Raw genomic sequence first — 25,941 nt, 5'->3', positions numbered from 1 at the left:
GCATATATGAGAGAGTTTATACACATCCCAACTAACTGCCACCCCTTTGAAGAGCTACAGGCCAAATCAATTCTTTAAAAAAGAAATGATAATTTAAGTGTCACATACACACACACACACAAAAACGTTATGTTCTGCTGTTTATAAAGATATATAGCTTGGGCCATCTGAAGTGCTCTGCTTTTTGTGGCAAATATTAAATACAAAAACAGACACATAACTCCAAGATAGTGTCTTTACTTACTATGTCCCAGAGGGCAACACTGCAAGCTTCAAGTTAAGGTGCACAAGGCCTCCTTTATTAGCAAGCATATAATGTTCACAGTTACAGGAACACAGCTGAGAAGCACAGCAAACACCTGGCCTTCAAGTCTCACTTAAATGAAATAAACTATGCCTGTAAGCAACAGTGGTCATGCATCTCTTGCTGGCAAATAAATTTCTTTCTGTCCCAGATAAATGCTGCATCAGCACATTGATATGCAACGTGTCCACAATCATAATCACTAAGCCTAACACACGGTCGGTTAACAGTACTTTCTGTTGGTGCACTGGTTTGTGTTTACCTAGCACATGTAAAGTTAGAGAAGAGAAATAAAAAAAACTAAGGGGTAACAGATACGAGAGGAATGGATGGGGCTAGTGCTCACTGTCCAACAAATCAACAACACAGTTTCAGTAAATATACTGACATGTCGTTCCCACAACTATCATTTTCATAATATAGTAATCTTCCATGATTTCGTGAACTGTTTGATCCTGAATTGTGCATACAACTCATGTGTCCCAAAACAATGGTTTGCATGTGTGCAGGTCGCTAGTTTTTACTGATAGGTCACATTCCTGATAAAACTTTGCCAAATAAAATTTTACAAAAAAAAAAAATAAAATAAAGGGACCAACGGAATAGTTGATTCTGTGTTTGTCTTATAAACTTCAGTGCTCTACGATTTATCATGTCTCGATACCAACTATCCCAACACAAAACTATACCGGGGTCATTTTCCCTTGCCCAGTCATTGATGAACCTTCTGGTTTTGGGAAAGGATGTGGGGTAGAGGGGAGAGGGCTGCTGCTGAAGTTTAAATTCCTATACCTTGTTGGAATTGTCAGGTGAATTTATGGTGGGATAGGTACTGTATGATCAAAAACACTATAAAGAGAATCACTGTATGGCTCTGCATGTGATAATTAGGTTCCTGTAGAGCTGACTATTAATAATTAAACAAAGCACCAAGCAGCAAAAACTAATTTTGTTGACATGTGGCCACAATGTTATGCAATCAGACCTGCTTAATGTGAACTTATCCCTCCCCTCTCATGAAAGCCAACAGATTAATACATTTGTGATTAACACAAAGCATTTTTAAGACCAGATGACAAAATGAAATTGCGACTTCAGAGAACGCAAATTGCCAGCGCTTGTAGGTTTAGAGATTAAACATTTTCACAAGGTGCAAAAGTGATGGGTCTTGCCAAGGGTGTAGTGACAGCCACTGACAGCTGACAGCCCCTGAGCCCGACAGCCCCTGAGTGTGGCTGTCAGGCTATACAAAACTCAACTAGCTACACAGACGCCACTTTTGGGTTACACAGAAACAAACTTGGCCCATCAGTCTTTGCAGCTAAAAAAAAAAAAAAGTTTGTCTAGCAAAATTGGTCTTTGTACCTAAGTTGCACGGATATAAACCATGAAAATAAAAAGTTGATCATAAAAAAATTGATAAAAAATGTTTCGTAGCTCGTACTTTACCTTCAATGCATCGATGAAAAATGCATTTATTGACACCTCCCTCTAAAAAGAGCTACCCACTTTAGATCTGGTTCTATACTTATGACTTCGCTCAGACTAAGACTTTGTCCTGTGAGCAGCTCCTAGGTTTCATACCCTTTCTTCCCTCAGCCCCTCTCTAATTTCTGATCTCATTGCGAGTCAGGGCGAGAGATGAATAGCCCCGAGCAAGGTGCAGACACAGTTGCACAGGAAGTATTTCTAAATTTCTAACAAAATGCGCGGTTTCTGCTTGTTTCACACGGCAATACGGTGTGAACCGCAAGCTGGTTAGGCTTCAATCTGTCCCAGGCTTTGACCTAGTACAGAGCTGTTTCGAGATATCATGTTGTTCTTAGCTGGGCTGTGGACATTGATGGCAGAGCCACAAACTTCAGAAATATGTTTCCACTGTCTCAAAACAGTCTCCTCAGCCTCTCTACTTCCCCTGTAGGCTAAAAACCTGCAGGCGAGATCAAGTTAAACTGATGGCAATGTTTTTCCTGAAAACAAATGTGGCATGTGAGAAAAGTGGCCGGTTTTGTGCGTTACTTTCCCATTTTGATGGTGGAGTGGATGGATAGCGGCCAAGATTTTCCATGCGGCTGTGGTAAGGCGTGAAACTAGCATGCGACACTTGATGACCAGCTTTCCTCATGACATGCACCTTGGCCCTACTTTTCAGCAGCTCTCATCAAGCGCAGTTTTACGTAAGGCCTAGCGCAACACACAGCATGTGGCACACGCTGCCACAGGCTGCCACTGTGTGGGGCTGCTGTACACCACACAAAGAATTATGATGCTCAAGGGATTTATACGTGAGGATGCTAAGGTTAAGCTTGTGCTTGAAGCTCATCCAGTGTGCTGGTGCAGATGTGAGCTCCCTGTTGTTAATCCATATATTTTTACGTGAGCAGTTATTCAGCATGTATTAGCCACCAATGAAGCATTTCACTACACGAATCCCTTAACCCACCGTCCCCCAAAAAAGTGCAGACAAATAAACGCGGCTAAAATAAGTTACTGCCAACCGACAACTTGCCCACACAAGCCCCGGACACCCCCAGCCGCGGAAGCTGTGGCCCCGGGGCATGGAGCCGCCACAACTTGTTCAGTGGAGATCTGGGTGAGTTTCAATGGTGTGTCCAGGATCAAAGCTCCATGGTGATGCTGCCTGCTTTGCCTTTGCGGCCCAGCTGGGGAAATGTGGATTTACCTGAAACGGCACGGTTTCACATTTTTCAAACAATGTTCTTTTTTACTTTTTACACAAAGCAGTTGCATTTAAAGCACCTCAACTCACACTTCTCGTCATACACCAAACTGGCAACATTTAAAAGGTTCTTTGTAGTGTTGCACACAGCTAAACACATTTCCTTTAACACATTAACTGCGCTGTGTGTTCCCGGTGGGTCACACATTGCATATGCTAGCTGTATTGCTTGAAATGCGCAGCCCCTTTTTACGTAGTGCAGTGCAGTAGCAACATTTACCTGAAAAACTAGGGTAGAGGAAAACTATTGTGCCCATCTGATTTTATAAACCATGTCGAAGCTCTGCATTGCGTATATCCCCTGTGAGCCAACATCACTCACTATGTAAAACAGAGTGTGTCTGCTGGGCGTTCATTGAAGGCTCTGGAGATGATTTGTATAATTCAATGCCAGCACCAATCCAAAACCGCAAAGTGTTGCGGTAAAGAAGGTCACATATTTTGCTCTGACTGTCCTTAGAAAAAAAAAAGGAAGTTTCTGCAGCCGCATCATTCCACAGGGGCAATTTCTCGCACAAGCCGAGTCAACTTCCCAAGCATTGTAGTCCCGCACAAGAGCCGAGTGTCAGGCCGGGGAGTGTCGCTTGTAGCTACTTTACTGGTTGGTGTCCGGCGCCACCAAGGCACAAGAAAGCACATGGTGACTTACACAGCTACGGTGAATGCTCAATGCTCAACTAGTAACCACCTGTGGCAAGAAAGACATGCCCCCAGACTCTTTCGCCCCCCGGCAATGCGGTGTTGTAGAAGGCCAGGGGGCCCTGCCAGATGAACAAGGGTCAGGGGCCCCTTGCAAGAGTGAAGGCAGCTTTCCAGGCGTAAACTCCCCTTTCAAGGGCCCGCACTCGACCAGGGATGCCTGTACCCATTAAAGAAACCGGTGGGTGCCTGGCGGTACACGGATTCGAACCCGGTACCTCCCGCATATGAGACAAGTGCTGTACCTCTGAGCCATCACTACCTGCACAAATTAGAAGTGTGCAGGAGCTGTAATTGTGTGTCACGGCCCCATTTTGGCCCACATTGGCTGCAGTCAGGCCAGATGTTGTGCTTTGATGGGGCACACAGGCCTGGGCCAACGTGATCGACCTACAGCTTGACCCGGCTCAGCATGAATTTTTGCACTAGTTTGTAGCAGCCTACTTCACATCTGGCTGCAAAGCATTCAGTGCTGCCCTTAAATGCAGCTCCTCGTGTGACGAGAAAGTGTGTCCAACTAAATGCAACGTGCATACGACAAAGGTGACCGGCTGCTGCCCTGGTAGCTAAAGCCAGGAGCGCATTGCTTTTTTGGAAATTTAACACGTGCATGTGCAATAAAAAAATTTCTTATTTGTCCAATGTATTTTGAGGAGAGGTCACGTTGCTAAGAAAAGCTGTGATCTTTTACAACAAAATTGTAAATGGTTGAGCTCAACGTCTGCGACACTTGAAATGGGATGACCCAGTGGCCTCAACAGTAAGGCACTACTTTTCCGCTCAAATTGAAAACTGAAATCAGAACAAACATTCCCTAACTTCACTCAGAACCGAGGGGGGGATTCAATCTTGTTACAAACTTCCACAGTTTTCGTTTCCTGGACACTCTCTTCAGAAATATAGCATATTCCACACCAAAAGCAGAGCCTATGTGCATGCATACAAAGGTGCAAGCAAATTGCAAATGTTTTACAAAAAAAGCCAACTGACGAGTTTGCCATGCATGGGAGGGATGCTACAAGCAAATAGCAGCAGCAGCAGACCACTAGGGAAGCATTGCACTGTACAATGTCATGAGATTCTGATGATGATCATGATGGTAGGATGTTAATGGTGCAAGGCCAACGGGGAAAGAGTCCCGAAATAGTGGTTATATATAAGAGATGAAGACGTAAACACTAAAATCAGTCAGAAAGAACAAAAGTAAATCAATCAAAGACAATGAGCATGGCTGGTGGAGAAGGCCAGCTTGTGATTATGTGTGGTATGAAATTAAGCCTAAAAATTTCACTTCTGCTAAATAATTAAAAACGCGCTCGACAGAAAACATGAGGTCGTTGACAAGAAAAATACTAGGTGTAGTGGGATGTGTTGTCTGTAGAGTTGCGTGATGTGCTTGTGTCGTGTTATGTCGAGTGTTTTGCATTGAAGTAGTATGTGGATTATGGATAGGCCCTCTCCACACCTGCGACACAGCGGCCTTGGAGTTCCCATGAGAAGGTAGGAGTGCGTTACATGGGCGTGGTCTATCCGTAACCTAGCTAAGGTAACTTCAGTGTGTCTATTGTGTGTGTCAATGGTGTATGGTCCCAAGAGTGGATTTATTACGTTTTACTTGTTGTCTGTCCGTTCATTCCAGTGAGCTTGCCATGTTTTCCGAAGGTAGTGTCTGATGTGTGACTTAAAGGGACCCAGAAAAGCCTTTTGTAAAAGTTACAAAAGGCCTTTATTGTCGCGTAGTACCAATAAAGCGATGCAATGCCGTTGTAATTATTGATCTACATTCAGTATTAGCTGCGGCAGAAGCAATTATGTGCACCTCTCCCCCCTTACCGATCGATTCCTCCTCCCTCTCTGCTTCTTTCAAAGCAGCTGGAAACACTGGGAATAGCCATGGGACATCGCGACGCTCGACTTCCGTTCTGCGCTAGCTACATTCCTGCGCCTAGGCACGCGTCAATCGCTGCAGACCTGCCTTTGCCTCGGGATCGCGCAGGAAAGAGGAAGAGTAGCCGGAAGCCAATGGCAGTGACGTTGGCGGCGACCGAAGTTCAGCCGAATCAGGGGGGCGCCTCGCCGTTGCATCAGCCGCGATTGCCGTTGCGTCACCCACGGTCGGCGTTGCGTCAGCCACGGTCGGCTCGCTGCGGCGGCGCACTCATCGGCTGAGAAAGGCGATCTTCAAAAATTGTTCACAAATTATCCGTACAACGTATGGGGCTCACACATGGCTCAAAAATCCCCCGTTATGTGTTCTACCACCTGAATGCATTTGATTGCCACCTTCACAAAGCTTTTCTGGGTCCCTTTAAGGTCAGTGTAAGGTATTGTTATGTCTACTGTATTTGTAAGTGCAGCACCAGCTGCCATTTGATCCAATGTCTCGTTTCTGGCTATCCCAGTGACCTGACACCCAGCACACAGTAACTTCACGACTTAACGCATATGCTGACATAATGGTTTTATAGACTACATGAATAACATGATTTTTACAAGACTGCTTGGTCTCACATACAACGCTCAGGAATATGTGAAGATAATAGGCTTGGGGATTTTATGTTGTACTATGTAATTTAGAACCAGAAAAATGCCATAAGCTTCCGCCACAAAAATGCTGCTTTTGATGTTCAAGGTCTTGCAGACCCCGAAGTTTGGTCCGTGCGCAGCACACAACATGCTAAGAAAAATTATGCACGCTTGTATTTCTCCCGCAGAAACAAAAAGTGCTGCAGAACTGCGGCTTCTCTCGCGTGCCTACAGTCCTAGTTCCACCAGGGCCTCTTTGCGGGGCACCGGAGGCCTGGGGAATGACTTTTCGGCGGCGTCAACGACGTGCGCCGTGATGAGTTGGGCTGCTTCGTCGACGTGCAGGTGTGTTATGGATGTGTTGTGTAGTTCAGATGTTTATGTAAATGTACTCCAGTTTGGTCGGGCCTCATTAAACCTTTTATGGGAGGGCGGAGGGCCTTTATATATGTTAACTTTGTTGGGAAGTGGTCACTACTACAAGGGTTCGTGTCCACGCAAGAGATGGAAAGAGTACTGCCAATCAAAGAGCCAAGTCGAGGTATGAATAAGTGTTGCGTCCTATATTGAATAGGCATGCTTCCGATGATGTTAGAAATTTTTCAATTAGGCGACCTCGGGCATCGGTGTGGGAAGAGCCCCAAAGAGAATTATGCGCATTCAGGTCGCATACTAGGATGTAAGGTTCAGGCAAATGATCTACCATCCCCTCGAAATGACAGCTCGAGAGCTGGAAGTCAGGGGGGATGTAAAGTGAGCATACCGTTATTCATTTATTAAATATTATTGAATGAATTGCAACAGCTCCAAGGACGGTGTTTATAAGGAGACAGTTTTACAAGCTATGGATTTTCGAGCAACAATGGCCACACCACCTGAGGAGTGTGTGCATCCATCTCTGTTTTTATCTAAATACCACATAATTATTCAGGAAGTTTGTGTTCCTGCTGTTAAGATGCTTTTCTTGAAGGCACATTACACTTGGTTGCTTGGCATGTAGTATCTCACATACATAATCAAGATTTTTGATAAGGCCTCTGCAGTTCCATTGCACTATGTTTTCCCTTCCCATTATTTACAGTTTGTAGCAGCTGGAAATGTCTGTGCATTAATGTTTATGTATGGTTTTTCAGGCTGTGACTCTTATCTTTTTTGGCTTTCTGGAAGTTTGGATGATGGAACCCCTTTCTTTCGTTGCGATGCAGACAGGAAGGGTCTGACGTCCATGTCCTCGTCGGACGTCCACAGAGTACCCGACGGATCGGGCTCCTTGGACCTCACACCCTTGTGGGTGCTCTTTGCTGCAACCGCCACCACCAATAGCGTTGGCAGTGCCAGAATTGGCTGAGGCAGTGCGGCAGGGGTGGGAGCCACTGCAGGTTCTTCCATCTTTATCTCCATGCCCTCAGGTGTGGTTTGGGCCGGTGGAGTGGAAACAGAGTGCAGCATCACTCCCGACAGACACTGTCGCAAATACGACTGCAGCTGACTTGGAAAGCGGTGTGGTGACCGGTTGGGCTGCCAGAGACAGCCTAGCAGGGGGTGGAGGCGGGACCAGGGGACCAGATCAGTCTCGCTGACGTGGATCGCAGACGAGACGAGGCACTGCTCCGCCCCTCGGCAAGCTGTGTCAACGTACACCCCCCCCCCCGGGGGGGGTAAGAGGCAAACCCCTTCCGTGCCTCTGGGAAGTTGATGTTGATGTTTTCCATGACCTTGACGTTTATGATTTTTTTTCTCCAGTTTGCACTGCTCGCAGGTAAGCGAATATGCGGGGTGAGGGCCTTGACAGTTGATGCGAATTAATTGTTGAGAACTGCAGCTTTCTGTAGGGTGGTCGTGTTGGGCGCACTTGGCCCTGACACGAGTTGGTGCCATGCCCGAACCGCTGGCACTTGAAACAGCACTGCGGATTCGGGATGTACGCTCGGACGGAGCACCGGATGAAGTCAGCGTTGATGTGGTCAGGAAGAGTGGACTGGTCAAAGGATTATGTGTCTAGTGGGTATTTCCTTGTTATCTCTTCTGATGGTAATGCCCCTAACTGCCATCACCTTGATTTTTCAGACCTTCAAGAAGATCGGGCCTCTGTCTCCATTGCCAGATCTGGCTCGGCGATCATGCCCTGCGAGCTATTAAGGGTGCGGTGGGGCATGACCTTGATGTCAAGATCGGCAATATGGTTACGGCTCAGGAGTTTCGTAGCCTAAAGCTCAGTGGTAGCTTCCACCAGAATTTCACCAGTTCTTTGTTTTTCTTAGCTTTGTATGATGGTCTGATTAAACCTTCCAGAAATTTTGAGATAAGAAAGGTGGATTGTTAGGTGACAGGCTTTTGTTTTTCAAGAAATTCAATGACTAGGAAACGCAAGTAGTTGTCAGGTTTGGGAACAGAGATATTAGGGAGTACAGGAAATGTTACTTCAGTGCGGCCCCTTTTCAGGGACTGATCGCTTTTTTGGGGGGTTTTGAATTTACCATATGGCATAGGAAAAAGCTAGGGATGGGGGTTCTTTCTTTTCTAACCTTACCCTGTCCCGGAGCTCCCTGCCTGGTAAACAGACCGGGAGCCCATCGGCTGGAGCTTGACCAAGGCTCCAATGGCCACCGTTTGAGGTTTCTACCATTAACCTTAAAACTCATGACCACGGTAGGATACAGCGTGAGAGTGGGGGCTTGGGGTCCGCGGTGTTGCCAATATGTACCATCACCTTGAATACACAAGATGCCCCGTGCAGGGTGTCATGACCTTCTGATAGTTGTAAAATAAAGGTGTGCGAATATTCGAAACTTCGAATACTTTGCGAGTAGTGTTTGCTATACGATATAATCTGCAGGGCAGTTTTACCGTTAGAAGTATTCCAAGTTTTCAAATATTCGAAATTTACGAATAATAGTGCCATAAAGGTTGGCTCTGCCGCCTGACATTCCAACTTTCAAGCTTCCCGCACGTAGCGACTCCCCCTTTCGGCTAGCTTATTCGCACGACGTTAAATCTGTGCAAGAGAGCCTAACACGTAGCCTAGAGCAAAAAATTGTACGCCCACTCTGGTATGTATGTTAGCTGAAGTGCAATGCAACTTGTGTAAAATCAATTAGCCAAAAATAATTTTTCTGCCAGTATAATGGCATAAGTGAGGAGTCAACAACTATTACTTTTCGGTCATACCAGTCACTAGAATGCCTTGCATCTTTTCGATGGCTGGAGGGACACCAGCCAGTCAAACTCACTTCCTGTAGAATTCACAGCAAGTTGAGGAACCCACTTTTCTTCATGGCATAGTATGCCAAATTTTTCTCCACTGCTTTGTCATCTTGTCATTTATTTTCAATTCTTTATAACATTTTTTTATCAAGTACATGAAGACTAACGTGTGTTAAACCTGTCTGTTTTGGTCATCTTTTTTTGCAGCTTATGTTTTAGAAGCTCCACATGCACTAAAGCTAAAGTATTCGTATTCAGAAATATTCAGTTCGATTCGTGGTTAGTTTTGACCATTAATATTCAAAGATAATCAATTTGATTCACAACCAGTTTTTACTATTTATGTTTTATTCACAGTCTCTGCAGACGTCTATCGTCAATGCATCTTAAGAAACCTTGCTACTCCAGAGACACGAAGCAAGAAACAAGGCAGGAGGGCAAACTTCCCTTCCCGGGAAGGCCAGATAATGTTTTAATTAAGCACTTGCGCAGGCTAAGCTAGTGGCATCTGTTGCGAGCTATCGGCAATCCACTGCGCAGCCAAAACATGTCAAGGTCGTTACCATCTCGTCCATCAGGTGCCACTAGCATATCCCCTCGCCATCACAGCTGTGAAGCTTCGTTGGTTTTCATTGTGGCATTATCTGCTCACTCACCCGTGTCCGCCACAATGGGCATTTTTCATCCTACTATGTTCTTGCTCCATGTTCTACAAGCATAGCTCAGGGAACAATTCCATAACGGAACACTGCAGGTGAGGTATGGTGATAGACTGACGTCCCTAGTAGACGACTATACCAGATTCAGTAGCAACAGCCCTTCAACATGCTAAGAAGTGATATAAACCGTAGAGACAGGTGTTGCCCCAGACAACACAAAACTATCTGGTAAAAACATTGATGCCAGTGATTGCAAGTGCATCTGGCAAATTTACTCCAATCACTTTCAGTAACCATTGCAAGAATGTGACATGCTTTGGCCATGATTTGTAACATGATACATCATACTCAGCGCCACAAAAAATGGGACACTAAATGAGAAAAAGAAATTCATGTTGGTTAGAGAGCAACAAGAGCGCTTTTTACTATCCAACCAAACCCTATATATGCTATCACAAAGGTGTGAATCTTTGAGTTCAAGCAATAAATGCAATATGTTTTCAGCGTCTAATTTTCACACGCAAATGAAATGAGCTGTTAGGTTGCAGATGGCAAAATCTGGTCATATCTTTAGCCATGTTTTTTGTGGTACCTGCACCATGCCTGTTCTGTGTACCCTTCTTTTTGTCCCCCGATCAGAGCCTACACTGTGTCTGCTTTTCCATGTCCTCTACAATAGCTCCATCAACTTGTTAGAAGTAATAAAGAACCAACAAGCAAAGTGTTGTTCTTTGCTACATTACGCATCCTTGCAACCTTAAGCTTTTCAAACAAGGGCACAGATTTGTTAATTTCTGTCAACAAAATGAGCCCATGTGAAAGCAGGTTTGTTGTGAATGTCCAAGTACAGCCAAACAACACAATTGACAGGAATAAGGAAACCTGATTTTCAAGGTAAAGTCAAGGGTGACACATTGCCAACGCCAATGTGTCACCACAAGAAATGTTGCCAGGCATAGTGCTATGGCCCCCAGGTTTTTAAGGCCTGAATCATCAGCTGCTAAGTTCAGTAAAACAGGCCTATTTGCGCACTCGCTCATAGAATACATACAGTAAACGAGCTTTTGCATCGTCTTCATCGTTACTTACTTGGAGGTGGATTGATCTTCGAGACCAGGTAAATAAATGGTTCAATCAGAGATTTTCTGTCAAATGCTGACACTTCTGCAAGGCGCACTGAAACACAAAAAAAAAAGTGCGAACATGAGAATAGCCAGTCAACAAAGGTGAGGTAAAAGAATGATCCTTGTCCCATGTGCTGTAAGGTGCACCATGTTGCACTACGTTGCACGGGTGTGTTTAGGAGAGGAGGAGGCAGCTTTAGTGGCCCTTACAATGTAGTTTTATAGTTGTTCAGGCTGGGACAATGGCACGTGAACTTGTTCACTTTACAAGTGCTTTGGTATGCTGAACATTTGAAGACTCTCTACGGATGGCAGCTATAAACTTTACGGCCAGGCCACAGGAAACGCAGCCTTCTATATGCGAATACAGAGTTTTTCATTTAGGCTGAAGGAAACTGTTTTGAGCACATCTCATGTAGAAACATGGATGCGAAAATTCGTGTAAAGATCATGACTACCTATATAGACAGACACATCCATGCTACATATGTGATACATAATTCTATTTTAAAATACTCCACACATTAGGTAACTTCACCACCTTTGTCCAGAGTACAATGAAATACAGGGTTCGTAAAAATTTTCAAAATTCCTTTTGAGAAAAATTTGCGTGCGCATAAAATACGACGACAGGTGATTGGTTCCTCCATACACACATAAATGCATGTGCACTGTGATAATAATAAGCATAACAATAAATATAGTAATAAGAAGGGGTTGACAGAAATGCATGCAACATGTTGAAATGAAACCAGCCCATCTTTTCTAATTGCAGTTCTCAAGATAGCTAGCTGACTGCTGTGTCGAATACATGTCCTTGATGCGGCACGAATTTCTATTGACACCTTTCTGGAACATCTCACTGCATGTCTCAGAGCCGCCATAGTGTTGTCATTCCAGGACAGCCACCACACGCAATGCAGCAGCATTAGCATGGAATCACGAGTGGCATTGTATTTGTGTGCCATTTTTTTGGCTTTTTTTAGAAGGCGGGTGAGTGATACCCTTGGTGACGATAGAGCGCTGGCAGTCTACCGGTATGCGAACAACTCTTTAGTTTTGTGCACCACGAGCACAGAAGTGTACAAAGGAGACTGTGTGATCAAGGTTATGGAGGCCTTCGAAGGCACATGCCCAGCATTGACCTCCATGCACAAGTACCAGATGAACAAAAAATAAGGGCACCTAGCGCTGAAATTGAGGCACAATCACATGTGCTGGAGCTATGCACTGTGGGTAGACAAAGGTATATGCCACTTGATTCTGCACATTTGAAGAATGTAAAGCAAGGGATAGCTACTGGTGTCATCAACTGTGTGTTAAGCCAGTCATGGTGTCATAAGATGGCTGTATGAGATGGCAAGAATTTTACTGGCCAAATTTCCAAGCTACGCCATGCAGCTAAGCTAACCAATGCAGTCCTTGTGCTGATCTGTGAAAACCTGCTATGAACCATAAAATGAAAGTGACCAAGGTATCCGAAGAATACCTTGAAAAAAATTAAAGCAGTTACATTAAACGTGAAAGCTGCCAAGTGCAGAGCAGTGATTCGCTAGATGAGCTGTTTCAGTACTCTTGACTAGTTTTGACTAGTACTTGACTAGTACTGTTGACTTGACAGTACTCTTTGACTAGAGTTGACTGATACCGCAAGTAGTCATGAGAGGGCATCACAGCCTCTAAAAAAGCCCATAAAGAAGCACTAAACCGAGTTTTCATTACTTTGGGGTAATTAGTGTGTTAATTCATTTTTTCTTATTTTATATTATTGCGTACTTATCTGCGGAGTAGCAACGGCAGCATCCACGGTAACAGCGCAGCTCAAAGATCACCCCCAACACTTTGCAACTGAGAAACGTGTGCCTGTGTGGTGCAATGGGATCGACATCGGCTTCGTAATGCGAGGGACCCAGGTTCGAAGCAGTGATCTTTCCAAAGCCTCTGTTTGGGCATGCGACGCTGCTTTACCCGATTTGTTGTCACAGCTGATGACAAGCCTGGCCCCTAAAGTGCTCCGCACTTAAAACGCAAACTGGCAGTCCCACCCAATTTGCACGGGATCACACAGGTCAAGATCACAGCCAGGGAACGAGTGCAGGTTGTGGGCTCAGCCCCAAATAAAAGGGATTTCATGTGCCCTTGAGTTTATGTGCAAACGCAGGCGACTATGAGAGCAACTAACCACCAGACCAAGTAAGTACACAGATAGCAAGGGGGGAGGAATGTTTATGAGATACACTGTCATGCTGTAAATGCTACAATGGATAGAAGGAACGATGTATCAATGACCGCGTTAGAGAACATGCAGCTGCTTTGAAGAACATGCCATCAGGGCACTTGGCTACACCACTGGGGCTGCAGCAACTAAGAGATTGTTATGGCATCATCTCCCCACACAAAAACAGGCGTCATGCGAAATTACTGAAGCCATTGAAACTGAAGATAAAGTAACTTCTTGCATAAGCACAGCGTCTCACAGACAAGAAACTCTTTCTGCGCACTGAAGTGCTGTGACTAAGAGTTGTAATACGAGTTCATAGGGTCATCGCTGTGTGTGATCGCATTTTTGTTGTCCTGTGTAGCATTTGCAGGCTCACTTACAAAGAAGTTAAATTTCACACAGTTCTACGTTTCAGATATATACTTTCTACTTTGCTGCTGCCTGTCATTTGGAACTGTGCACATGCCTAGACCTTTTTTTAACGCCTTAGATCTCTGTGTTTCATAGAATGCGTTTTGAGGTACAGAAAAGCGTAAAAAAAAGTTAATGTTGTGGTAAAGAAAATAGGAGCGCCCACCAGGAAAGGAAAACAGGGGGTTTCGAGAAAGGGCGATGGACCGTAGAATGTTCTAGATGCGCCTTGTGTACATTGTCGCATGGGCTCATAAGTTTCATCCACATCGCTATGTGTGATGACACAGCAGGCCCTTGTCACAAGCGGGGAAGACAGAGAAAGTATGCTGCAGCAGAAGAAGCTAGAGCAGCTCAAAATGCCACTCGTAACCGCAATAAGGAGGTAATGGCTTTGGATGAAGCTGCAACAGCGGCCTGACGAGAGCAACATTTTCAAAAGCTCAACAGAAAATTCAACAGTAGGTCAACAGAAGGTCCAACTAGGCCTCCACCCTCACATTCTTAGAAAGCTCTAAGCACCCCGGTGATTTTTTTTCTTCATATCTTCACCACAGCACAAAAAGAAGGACCTTTTTCCCCCGAATGGTTGCCACTTCAGGCTGCTAATTTTGGCAACACTTCTCAGCTTAGTAGCAATGTCAACATATGCCATGCAGCAAATCTTATGCCCACTGCTCAATTAAGTCATTACCTGCCGTGGTGGTTTAGTGGCTCAGGTGTTGTGCTGCTGAGTACGATCCCGGCCTCAGCGGTTGCTTTTCTGATGGAGGCAAAAAACGGAACACCAGTGCGTCGAAATTTTGTCACTTGTTAAAGGTACCCAGGTGGTTTAAATTAATCCATAGGTGTGCTGCTCATAGCCCACATGTAGTTTTTGCATGTAAAACTCACAAAAGTTAGTAAATTAACACCTTAATCGTGCACGAGTCGGCCATGGCCAGGCTTCTTTTATGAGGGGCAGCACTCAGTGGGCCTAATAAAGATGATTACCTTAGCCAAAGATGACACAGTGTCTGGCTCGGAAGCCCATGATTTGTTTTCATGGTCAGATTTTCAGTTGTATTTTTTTTTGCTAGTAACAGGAGCTCGACCCCGGTTGTCTGACCAAAACGGCTGCTCAGTCAGTTGGTGCGTGTGGAAATTGGTAACGAAAGAATGTCTAAACACTTTTCGCTGGCAAGAGAGACCCTTAGAACAGGAAGTGCATTTGGAAGTGCAAGGTCAAAGAACACTGCAACATGCCTCTTGGCAGACCTTCTGCCTGCTGTTCGTGCTTTCTGCAACACCAAGATCTCAGTTCACACCGCCGAATTAGTTTTTTGGGACATCTTTCTACCTCGTAGTGCCACACGAAAACTCAACTCACATGACAAATCAGACCAACAAGATGTGCAGTTCTCTGGACATAATGTGGTGCGCTGTAGTGGAGGGCTCCGGATAAATTTCGACCACCTGGGGATCTTTAACACACGCCGAAATGTCGAGCACACGGGCATTTTTGCTTTTCGCCTCCATCAGAAAAGCAGCCGCAACAGCCAGGAATCGAGCCCGTGTCGAGAGTACTGCCTCTCACAATGAACAAAGCACAAAGTTCAGATATTTAGAGGTTTTAGCCATGAGTCAAGAATGCCTCACAGTGAGTAAGCACAACAACAAAAACAGGATTCTTATGCAATTTATCATAGGAGCAATGTGTGATTAAAAGTGTCATCACAGCTCTGAGGTGCTACAATCCTTTGTCTTCTTCTCAGGAGGTCACAGGGAAAAAGACAAAGTGTTTGTCACTGCCGCTGCAAAGTCCCTCCACTTTGAAATAGAGGGCTATGTGATAGAAACCTCCATCCAGAAATGCCCTCTCTTGTGGCACATGGTTTACTTATGGCTGCCATTTTTTTTATTGCATGCATTCCTTCTGTAAGTTCCCTTTTCAAGATAAGTTCCAAGGACCCCATCTGCAATTAAAGGTGTTCCCAAGGGCCCAGTAACAAATCTGACAGAGCTGTGCAAGAAGCCCCCACCAAAGTGTCAATCACAGAAGCAAATACCAGCGATGCATGTGAACTACCAAGCACAATAGTTGCCGAAAGTGTTCCATAAAAGTATTGAAGTATTACCTCTTTCCTTGGTGGCCCAGTTGACGGCAGACTGGATGTCCACCTGCCTTTCCGCACTCAGATCTGCTTTATTTCCAAGCACCAAGAAGGACAGCTACAAGGTTAAAGCTCAGTGAGAATGATACCACGCAACCAATGCAAAGTGAGAGAGTTACCTCCTTTTTGTCTTTGTGCTTGTCAATGTCCTTTTTGAGCTGCTCTAAGACCAAGAAGGACTCCTTGTTGTTGATTGCGTACATTAAGACAACCCCCTGCAAAGAAACAGAGCAAAAAACCAGGCAACTGTATTCACAAACCTTTTTCAACTTTTCCAGATAAGTCAAAATAAACATCAAATATGGCAACTCGATTATATTATTTAAATACATTACTGAATGTGGCAGCCAAGTGAAGCAATTACTTCAAAGTTATTCGCTAAAGCTTGCAATTGTTTTCCGGTTATTTAATATAGAGCTTTGCTGGTGTCACTGGAGAATAGGAAGATGTGAAAGAGCCATTAGTTTATTTTTAAGCACCAATGCAAGTCTTGGCATGTTTAACTGCATGCACAATATATTGCAGATTCTTAACAGGACACTGAAGCCAAAATACAGGTTGGTCTAGATCAACAGATTAGATCGCCGAGAACAGGGATGTAGCACTCTTACATGTAGCTTTCTTTAAAATAAGGTAGAAAATAGCAAAAGCATTAAGACAGGCGCCGCTGCCACTGGCTATACCATGCAACTTGCACCGGAAGGGGTTCCTCTGGTGGAAATAGCCAAGTGGTTTGCTACTGGTTTCAACTGGGAAGCAAGTGGTTTGTATTGGTCCGAGTTGGTTTCAAGTGGGACCACTTGCCCTCCCAAGTGGGACCACTTGCGCCCTCCCAAGTGGGACCAATTGCCCTCCCAAGTGGGACCAATAACTGCCCAACTGGGACCAATCGCCTCCCTTCTGGGACCAGTTGCCTTCAACTGGGACCAGCTGCAGGGACCAATTGGTCTCAACAGCAAACCAGTTGCCTCTCAACTGGTCCCAGTTGGGAAGCAATCTTGATTGTTGTAGGTACTTAGTGTAGCGTATTTAGTGACTAAATATTATGCAATAACATCTCATAATTAAAGTTGCTTGCGATTGCGCCAGCAACCCTAAAAAATATCAATGCAATTGCAATTAAAACTTAGGCGGCGCCTCACGCTAGAAAGAAGCAAACCTTCGTCTAGTTGTAAGCCCGGTCATAAGCTCAAGATATCGCGGAAAAAAGATGTACGTTTGAGGCCAAGTTCAAATGTTTTTCGTATTTCAAGTTATTAGTTGCAACGACAACCCTGAGCAGAGGGGTGAGTACGGGCAGTACGGGTGAACCAAAATAGATCTAGCAAATATAGGAGGCCCCTCCTATATTTTATTTATTTGTACTGTACAATTATTTACCTATTCCGTACATCACCTCAGCAGCAACAAAAAACTGAAACGAAACTGAACGTTAAGAAGAGCCAGAAGCAGTATGAAAGGAGCCGAAGCCAAAGCCAGCCAGTAAGGCACGGGCGGCCAGGGATCGGCGGCTGGGGCCGTTTGGATAATTTTGGAACATTTCCATGCTTAATTTCAGTTTATTTACCTTGTTCGGTGCTGTTAAATGAAAACTACCATTCTAAACTCAAGTGCAGCATCCGACACATCCATTATATTCGGCAGGAAACCAGGATTAGCTCATTTGTACCACCTGCCGCGGTAGCTCAGTGGCTAAGGCGTTGCGCTGCTGAGCACGAGGTCGCGGGTTCGATTTCTGGCCGAGGCGGCCGCTTTTCTGATGGAGGCGAAAAGCAAAAATGCCCGTGTGTACGAGATTTCGGCGCACGTTAAAGATCCCCAGGTGGTCAAAATTAATCCGGAGCCCTCCACTACGGCGCGCCTCATCGCCTGCGTTGCGTCGGCGCGTTAAACACTACAATCAATCAGTTAGCTCATTTGTACCACCCCATGTGCTCGGTTATGAAGTGACTATTGTTTGTGGGCACTGGAATTTTGGTGTGATGCGAGACCTCAATGTAGCGGCGTCCTGCGATTCGCCGTGAGCGTCCGCAAGTGCAGGGTTACGTGATGATGTTGGAAGGTATGTTGGTCTTCCTTCAATCCCTTTCACGTATGTTCAAGCCTGTTTTGCCCTGTGGTGCTAACTTTGTATTGACATGCACTTACCCGCGAAGGCCAACAACCAGTAGCAATATAAATCTTGCCCCTCGCTTTAAAAGCAGAAACGTTAAGGAAAAGGTATTTCTTAATGCTCCTCCCCATTTTTATGCCAGGTATAAATCACAGCGGCTGCTCTGTTTACGAGTTTCCCAGTGAGTCTTTTTCTGCCGCTGTTTCTAGTCGTAGGAAGGGTAAAAAGAGTTAATGTATGAGGTGTTGTGTGTTAGGAACGTCGCAAATCTGCGGTTTCTAAGTAGAGTACCGGAATAAATACCAGTTGCGCGGTGCTTAAGTACTAACAAAATATTGGATTACAACTGTGCATTACGTCACGTCAAAATAATTAGACAAGAGAAGCGAGTGTAGACCCACCGTGCGTTCATCAACTATTTGCTTGACCGCATGTTCTTAAACAGTTGATACTCAGAATTTGGGATTAGCCACAAGCTGTTGACTCGGAAGAATTTCTTGTTAACTTGTTTCTAGTTGCTACTTAGTGTTTTCACCGCAATGTATTTTTGCTTTCTTTAACATTACTGTTCAGTTCTAGCGCACGGTTGGCATTTGGGGAATACCATGTTTATAGGCTGTGGCTATTTCATTGTATCTGGTTTATTATGTAACCGGCCATTTCGTCACATGGGAATATTTGTAATAAAAGTACAAGATCAATTTTTGGATTTTGTGCTGGTGTCAAAGAACACTATGTCCTATGTTCTATCAATGTGTTAGAATGGCTGCAGGTTACCCTTGAAAAAAAAAACTTTCATACTCTGAATTAGCTTATAAACTTCAGCTCAATACCAGCATCGATTCGTCCATCTGGGTGAAAGTTCGCCTCTTCCTGACCTTCTTTACAAAGAAACTCATGATTCGCTTTGCATAAGTGAGCAGCAGCTGTTAATTTAAACTGGCACCACTCTAAATGGACCACTCTTATTTGCATTAAAGCGGTTATGAATACAAAATGCAAGTTTGGTTCACTAAAAAGTATTCTTAGTCTAAAAACCCTGAAAAACAGTTTTGATGTGCTGATGCTTCCATCCAATGAATGCTAATCATGTATTATTTTAACTCTTGCAGCAACGCTGAAGCACTCGGGGCAGGTAAAAGGACTAGACGTACAGCCCACCCTGTCAATCCTCATGGAGGTCCTGGCCGAGAAGATCGAGGATGTGATTAAGTCGCGCAAAGGGGCGCAGTCTCCTTCCAACGTCATCAGAGGCATCCAGCAAGCCCTGATCTGTTCTAGGTGCAATAAATGTGCGCAGAAACAAGAACCGACCGGCCTCTGTGCAGTTCTTAGCCAATGGAACCACTGGTGACTTTAATACTGGTTCCAGTTGGGACCAGCAGCAGCTAGAATAAGTTGCTGCTGGAACACTAGTGGAACCAATAGCATGTGGTTTCAACTGGGACCAATAGCAGCTGGTCCCAACTGGGACCAATAGCAACTGGTCCCAAGTGGGATTTGGCTAATAAACCACTTGAGCTGGGACCACTTGAAACCAGTTAGCATTTTTTCATCTGAGACAGCTGCCATGCGCAACGTCTTTCCTCGCTACCACTTGAGCTGGGACCACTTGAAACCAGTTAGCATTTTTTCATCTGAGACAGCTGCCATGCGCAACGTCTTTCCTCGCTGCCGCTTGATGGTGCTATTTGCCCATACTTGGGGTGCCGGTACTGCTTTTCGAGAAAGCGCGGGAGCTACGCACAAGCGGCTGGTTCGACACCAACATTCGCGGGGCCTCAAAAGGACAATATGTTTTTCTTCAACGAAGCGTCGACACGGGTCCCATGAAGGTTTTTGCTTAGTGGTCCACAGCTGCAAAGGACGTGGGAGTTCGGGAAAGTACAACTGATTTGATCGAAACTGACAAAACTGCTCGGTAGGTGGTAGCGTTGCATTCGGTTGCTTCTACACCGCTATGCATCACTGCTGCTTCACTTGCTTCTGGTTTATCGTGAAGCTGTGTCACGTCTGATTAGCGCTTGATTAGCGATTTCTCAGCAATTAAGTTAAGGCATCTTTCGGCACCGAATTAACACTAAAATGGCTATGGGAAGGTCAGACTTTAGTTTGAAAGCCACTTGCTGGTTGCCTTCAGTGACCCTTTAAAATTATAGGATAGGAATATTGCTAAGGGCAATAACTGCGACTTGTTTGTCTTAAGAGAAAGGAATAACTACCCCTAGGCATATAGAAGAATTTCGGCTGCCATGCTGCGAGAAACTGCCGTTGAGCAGATTTACAAAGTTCCTTATTTTACCACTTAAGACGTCGAGAGCAAATGACAGATCAGCCGACGTCACACCGCGGCTCAGTCAAAACTTAAAACCAGAGCCTCAGCTTACAAAGAAGTTCTCCAACGTGGTGGGGTATGCTGCTCTGGCTGGTAAGGGTGCTCCGTTTTGAGGTTTTGCAGACTCAGGGGCAATAAATTAGGCCCTACACGGAAAGTTCCAAATCAAAGAGAAATTGGGTTTTTATGAATATCTTCCAGAGATTTGGGTGTTGTTCTCATCAATGTGAAAATATAATTGGCAGTACTTATACTACTTTGAGAAAAAAAAAAAAACTTTTACAAGTATGTTTTACATGGAAACGGTAGGAAGTGGGAAAAAAAAAAAAAAGCCAATGTTTTCGAGTGTGCGGCATTTCAGCTGTAATTTAGGGACAAGCTGGCATCTCAGTCATGCTGCTACAGACAGCCACTTCAATTTGCATTTAGAAGTGTTACTGGAGCACTTCCTGTAGGCTAATAACTTGTTAGTTACACTTCTATTTTGGAAATTTCATTCAAGCATCCACCCGAAAAAGCAATCACTTTTATGCAGGATTTTGAAAGACGCCAACTAAACAGTTATGCAGTGGCATATCAGGATTAGATTTAGGATTGCTTGCAACTTTAGTTATGTACATTCAGTGCATTTTTATTTTTTGTGTCAGGACAACTGTGTTTCAGGCTACAGCCCCATTTTGTAACTAAAAAAAAAAAAAAACATGCGCAAAACGAAAATTTTTGTGAAGAAATCTGGTTTAGCTTGATTTGTCGAACAGCAATACGATACCTCATTTTACCAAAAAACCGGGATCTGCAGCCTTTATGCACCTACAGTGCATAAAGGCTGCCTTGCAAGTACAAGCCCAGAAGATGGGCTCATGCAGGAAGTGTATTTGGCATTTTGAAGTGTTTTTGAAGTGTATACAGCAAGGGTATTTGACTGGCAGCTGCAGTCATAGAAAAGAGGCTAGGCATGATAGTGGCTGGTATGGCCTCGCTGTAAGCCAACAAGTAATAACTCCCGATTCTTCAAGCATGCCGCTAAACTGACAGGAAACTTCGGCGGATAAATTTCACGTAATTAGCCTTCCACTTCAGCTAACATAGGCCAGAGTTAGCTTAGCTTGGGGTTTGCATGTGTCAGGTTTTCTTGCACAGCTGCAATGTGTGCAAGAAAGCCAATCCAAAGGGACATGCAGTGTGGTAAATTTGAAAGTTTTCACGTAGCGCAACAGAGCCAACTTTATTGCTCTATTATTCGTAAATTTTGAATATTCAAAAACTTCCAACAGAAAAACTGTGCCGCAAATATAATTGAATAGCAAACACTATTTGTGAAGTATTCGAAGTGACAAATAATCACACACCTCTACTCTTCAGCCTTCAAAGGTTTGATCATATGGCACTGTCAAGTGACTGTTCTTAATCATTTTTTTTTTCTTGAAGGACAAAAAAAAAGTACAAGAATTAAAACTACCAAACTAACTACATCTCACATACCAAAATAAAAATAAGGGGCGGCAGCTTGTGGAGCTGTGGAGTGGATTCATGCATCGGAAGCTCAATGAATGGCTACAATAATATTTTTGTGCTTGCAATGAACATGTTTACAAGCTTCAATGCTACATCAAATTTGGAGAGGCACGGATGTGCACGCTTTTATATAATCCTTCATTTGCAGGTGGCATAGTAATGTTTTTGCCTCAGAAGGACGATGGGGAGGAATTGAAGAGAAAGAGCAACGCAAAGCTGCATAATCTTGCTTAACATGCTCCACCAAAGGTGATCAAACACTGAATTTTGCTCCCGCAGAACAACTCACTTCTTAAAGGGGCCATTAGGACAACATACAACTTTGTTTTATGTAAAATATATGGTGTTTTATTAGTACCCCCACTGCTCGCCTGGCAGCAAACAATGCTTTCTTCACTAAGAAATTGAACAATTAAAGCCAAAATTTCTATTCTCCTGTTGTATTGCATGTTTTGTGATGTCAGCAAGGATGTATTAGAGGGAGGTACCTAAAATGGATAGTTAGTACGTTGACTTTACACAGCATCCAAACGCTGCAACCAACAGGAACCATAACCGAGGCTGAGCCTTGCCAAAACGAACTTGATTACTGTCGGCCTTCCTAGAAGGCACAGTAGTGCCGCTCGGCAACCCCTGCCATGCTCTGATCAGACTCTACAGTTCATGGTATTCGTTTGGTGAAACATTGGATATTGTGAAACACTGGGTGTGACTTATTAAACAAGGCCCTGTAAGTGACAGTGTCGCTTGTGCCAGTCGACAGGTGCTGTGTTTGACAAGCATGGCGCCGTCAAAAATGGCTTGTATGATAGCAGTATTTTGCGGTAGTTCGTTATGCACTGCGTAAATGTGTTTGTTTGGAACTTCTGTACCCCATCATTATTACTGCTATAAAAAGGATACACACTAAATTTCAAGCACATATGGCTTGTTCTGCACGCTTATAATCCCTCTTTCATTTGAGTTTGAATTTGTTGGCTTCAGCCGATCGCACAAGCATGATACAATGTGTCGTAACTCTAGTGCGGGAAAGTAGCTCGTAAGGCAGATGCCTATCCTCCCTTTCCCTCATTACATAGCTTATTAGAGTGAAGTTTATGCTAACTTGGTAAGGGTGTTATTCCAATACGGCAATCTTTTGAATGGACCAAACTTGTAATATGACTTCCAAGTCCCTTTAGGCTGTCATGTGTGGCGAGAGCCTGTAGCAAGCATACAATGGCGCCAAGCAGAAAAGTGCACACCAGCAAGCCAACAGGAATATTGGAAATACTTGCATCTGCATGTGACAGGTGAGACTTCATAGCTTCCACTTTGGAAGGACTCTGGAATGGGGATAACAGTGTTAATCTCCAAGCCCACAAGCACAATGCCCAGCTATGCCAGGTAGGGTAATAGCGGCCATTGCAGCATTGTAGGCCAATATGTGCTGCCTGTTTTCTCACTACTGAGAACAAACATTCATTTCACTGCTCGGTTGGGTCAGTCTCACGGAGGTACTACATTACACCTCGGCACTGGAGCCCACTCTCCCTTGTTTATGCCATGCATTTCTGAGAAAAATTGTTGAAGTACATAGAGCACAGCCAATTTCGGACTCCAGTTCAGAATTCTCATTCTAAGCATTAATCTCTCTAGAAATGAGTGCGTAAAATTTGTTCTTACCAATCAATCTTAGCATAAATGAACGCACAATGACTTCAATTGTGCGAGCACGGGGCCTTATGAAATGGTGCTCACAAAACGACGGTGACCAGTGTCAAGAAAGCGTTCAGGTAGGCACAGGTAAGAGACCATTATCTACACTCAAGTGAATCTAGAGTGCTTAAAAAAAACAAAAAAAAACAGCAATTTTAAATTGCAATTAACATTCAGCATGCCTTGTGTAAGTTCGTGAGAACTACATAATATTAATTTACCACTGAGTACCTTCAACAGGTTTTCTAGTTTAGAGCGCATTTAGGTTTTATATATAGTGAATGTTTTAGTGATTACAAATATCACTACGGTCTAAAGTAATTGAAAATCAAAACTATGTCCTTCTGAAAAGAGAAGGAGTATTTAGTTAGACACCTACTTAGGACAAAGCCCAAAAGGTTTATGCAGAGGGAACAGTTTTGCCACTTAATATAGCAGTAGCAGTGTTTCAAAGGTCCCCTTCTCGACCCATAGCTTCCCCCATCCACTTCCTTTCTGCTTACGGCCCTGCAGCCATTAGTCTCACACTGATTGCTGCCAGGCACTTCAAGTCTTTTTCTTCTTGCTGCATAGTAAAATAATTTATTTGCACCAAATAAAGGAAACAAAGCTGCTTACCACACCCCGAGAGTCAAAGATCTGCACCTTCTCCTTCCCGCCTCGGTCATTATCAATCATGGCACAGTAGATGTCCTCAAGCGTTGGCTGAATGTCCTAAAAATAAAAAGGAAATGTTTGCCTCAAAAAGCACGTCTTAACTTGGGGCTTTATGTGCACAAGCAGAAGCTGCACTAAAGAGCACCATAGATCAGGGTTCTGGATTATTTCCGGCCAACTAAGTCCTTCAAGTTGCACTAAAATGTCAATGCAAGCTCATTTTCTAATTTCACCAGCCTCAAAATACAGCAGTTACGGAAGAGGCCGAACGAGCAAAGCAACGTTGAGCTGCTAACGTTTTGTGACATAACGAGAATTTTTTAAAATAAGGGCGTCTTCACCAGAAGTTATCGCCTGCCTTATTAAGCAAACTGCCCTTGAACTGCCTCCTTACTGAATGAGAACATGCATGAAATAATCTACTCCAAATGGGGCGATCCCTTGATAAAGAAGGTGAAGCACTTTATTTGTGAAATTGCAGCCAGGGGCTATAATCAGTTTCTTTGTGCTGCACATGCAAGTTTCCTCTTTACTGTGTTCTATAGGTTTGACGTCCCTTTTGAAACATTTCACAGAAGGCTCCCAAATTTTCGTGGTAGGCATCGATTTTAACATTTATCATGTATGCTCCCAATCCCACGAGCTTCCATCTAACTCTGGACTGCAAGGTGGCTGCTGTTCTACGTGCTCCAGCTACTGCGTTAAGGTAATTGGCTAGCACTCATGGTGACATTTTTGCAGGCGCCATTATTTGAACAGTGATCACTACCAACCCCAGCACCACCGCACCTGTAAGACATCACACCATGAAGTGGGAGTGACACCGTGAAAATTTGGGGGCAGCAAAACTGTAGGACTTCCTGCAGCAGATGCCTACCATCTCCACCACTTTGTTTACTATATGTGAAGTGGGTCTAGAGCTACATGTTGGAGGTAGGCTGCTTTTAATTTTTTCTATGTTCAGGGGACCCTGAGGGCAAGAAAAAATGTACCCATAAAGATGTGTTTTGGACTAATTCACAGATATACAGTAGATTGTTGCTATAAGCAGGCTTTTGAGCTCTTCATTTTTATTTTTGGAAAGCTCGGTGAATCTTTCACAACTATTATCTGCAAATGAGATTTTCACCAAACATATATTCAAATTTAAGTTGAATGGGTTTCTTTTTTTGATCACTATGGGAAATCTTTATACATTCAGTACTTGTGTGCAGTACATGTTTTGCTTGTGTTTCGACATGTTTGCAGAAGTCAGCAAAGGGACAAAATATGGGACAGAATCTGACCTACAATTGAGCTCAAATGAAAAAAATTAGAAGCATGTAAACATAACTGCAAAGTAGCGAACATGTGAAACTATGTATATTGTAAGCACTGTAGTTCTCCGCGGCACAATATTTCGCTGATTTCAATCTTATGTGTAATCATCATCACCTGTCATCCTTTTCAGTAATGCTTCATCCTCGTCACCTGTACATGATCATTATCATCCCTGAGGCTAGTGCTGCTTGGCTGCGCGTTCGCCAAATAAAGGGCGTCTGTCTTCTCCGCTCTATCAGTGAGCGACGTCTCCTTGAAGGCC

The 25,941-nt window shown here is 44.1% G+C and overlaps 1 protein-coding gene across 3 annotated transcripts in view; it reads right to left on the bottom strand.

Annotated features, from left to right (window-relative positions):
- Nucleotides 1–271: 271 nt before the first annotated feature.
- Kappab-ras (NFKB inhibitor interacting Ras like 1) overlaps nt 272–25,941 on the bottom strand; it is a 34,774-nt gene continuing 9,104 nt past the window's right edge. For 2 of the 3 annotated variants that reach the window (XM_077686814.1, XM_077686815.1), the window contains 6 exons: nt 24,321–24,416; nt 23,282–23,329; nt 16,161–16,256; nt 16,006–16,099; nt 11,222–11,308; nt 272–2,987 (listed from right to left, as the gene is read on the bottom strand). In XM_077686814.1, the coding sequence (XP_077542940.1) occupies nt 2,923–2,987; nt 11,222–11,308; nt 16,006–16,099; nt 16,161–16,256; nt 23,282–23,329; nt 24,321–24,416 (486 nt within the window). In that variant the 3' untranslated portion in view covers nt 272–2,922. Of the gene's footprint in view, nt 2,988–11,221; nt 11,309–14,582; nt 14,652–16,005; nt 16,100–16,160; nt 16,257–23,281; nt 23,330–24,320; nt 24,417–25,941 lie in introns of all 3 variants that reach the window. The other variant, XR_013319572.1, reaches the window with a different exon arrangement.

Source organism: Haemaphysalis longicornis, unplaced genomic scaffold, assembly GCF_048455015.1.
Source record: "Haemaphysalis longicornis isolate Haplotype H1 unplaced genomic scaffold, Haemaphysalis longicornis Haplotype H1 scaffold_1, whole genome shotgun sequence".
Taxonomy (NCBI): domain Eukaryota; kingdom Metazoa; phylum Arthropoda; class Arachnida; order Ixodida; family Ixodidae; genus Haemaphysalis; species Haemaphysalis longicornis.
Note: the sequence above shows the minus strand (reverse complement) of the source record. Positions and strands in the feature narration are given on the sequence as shown.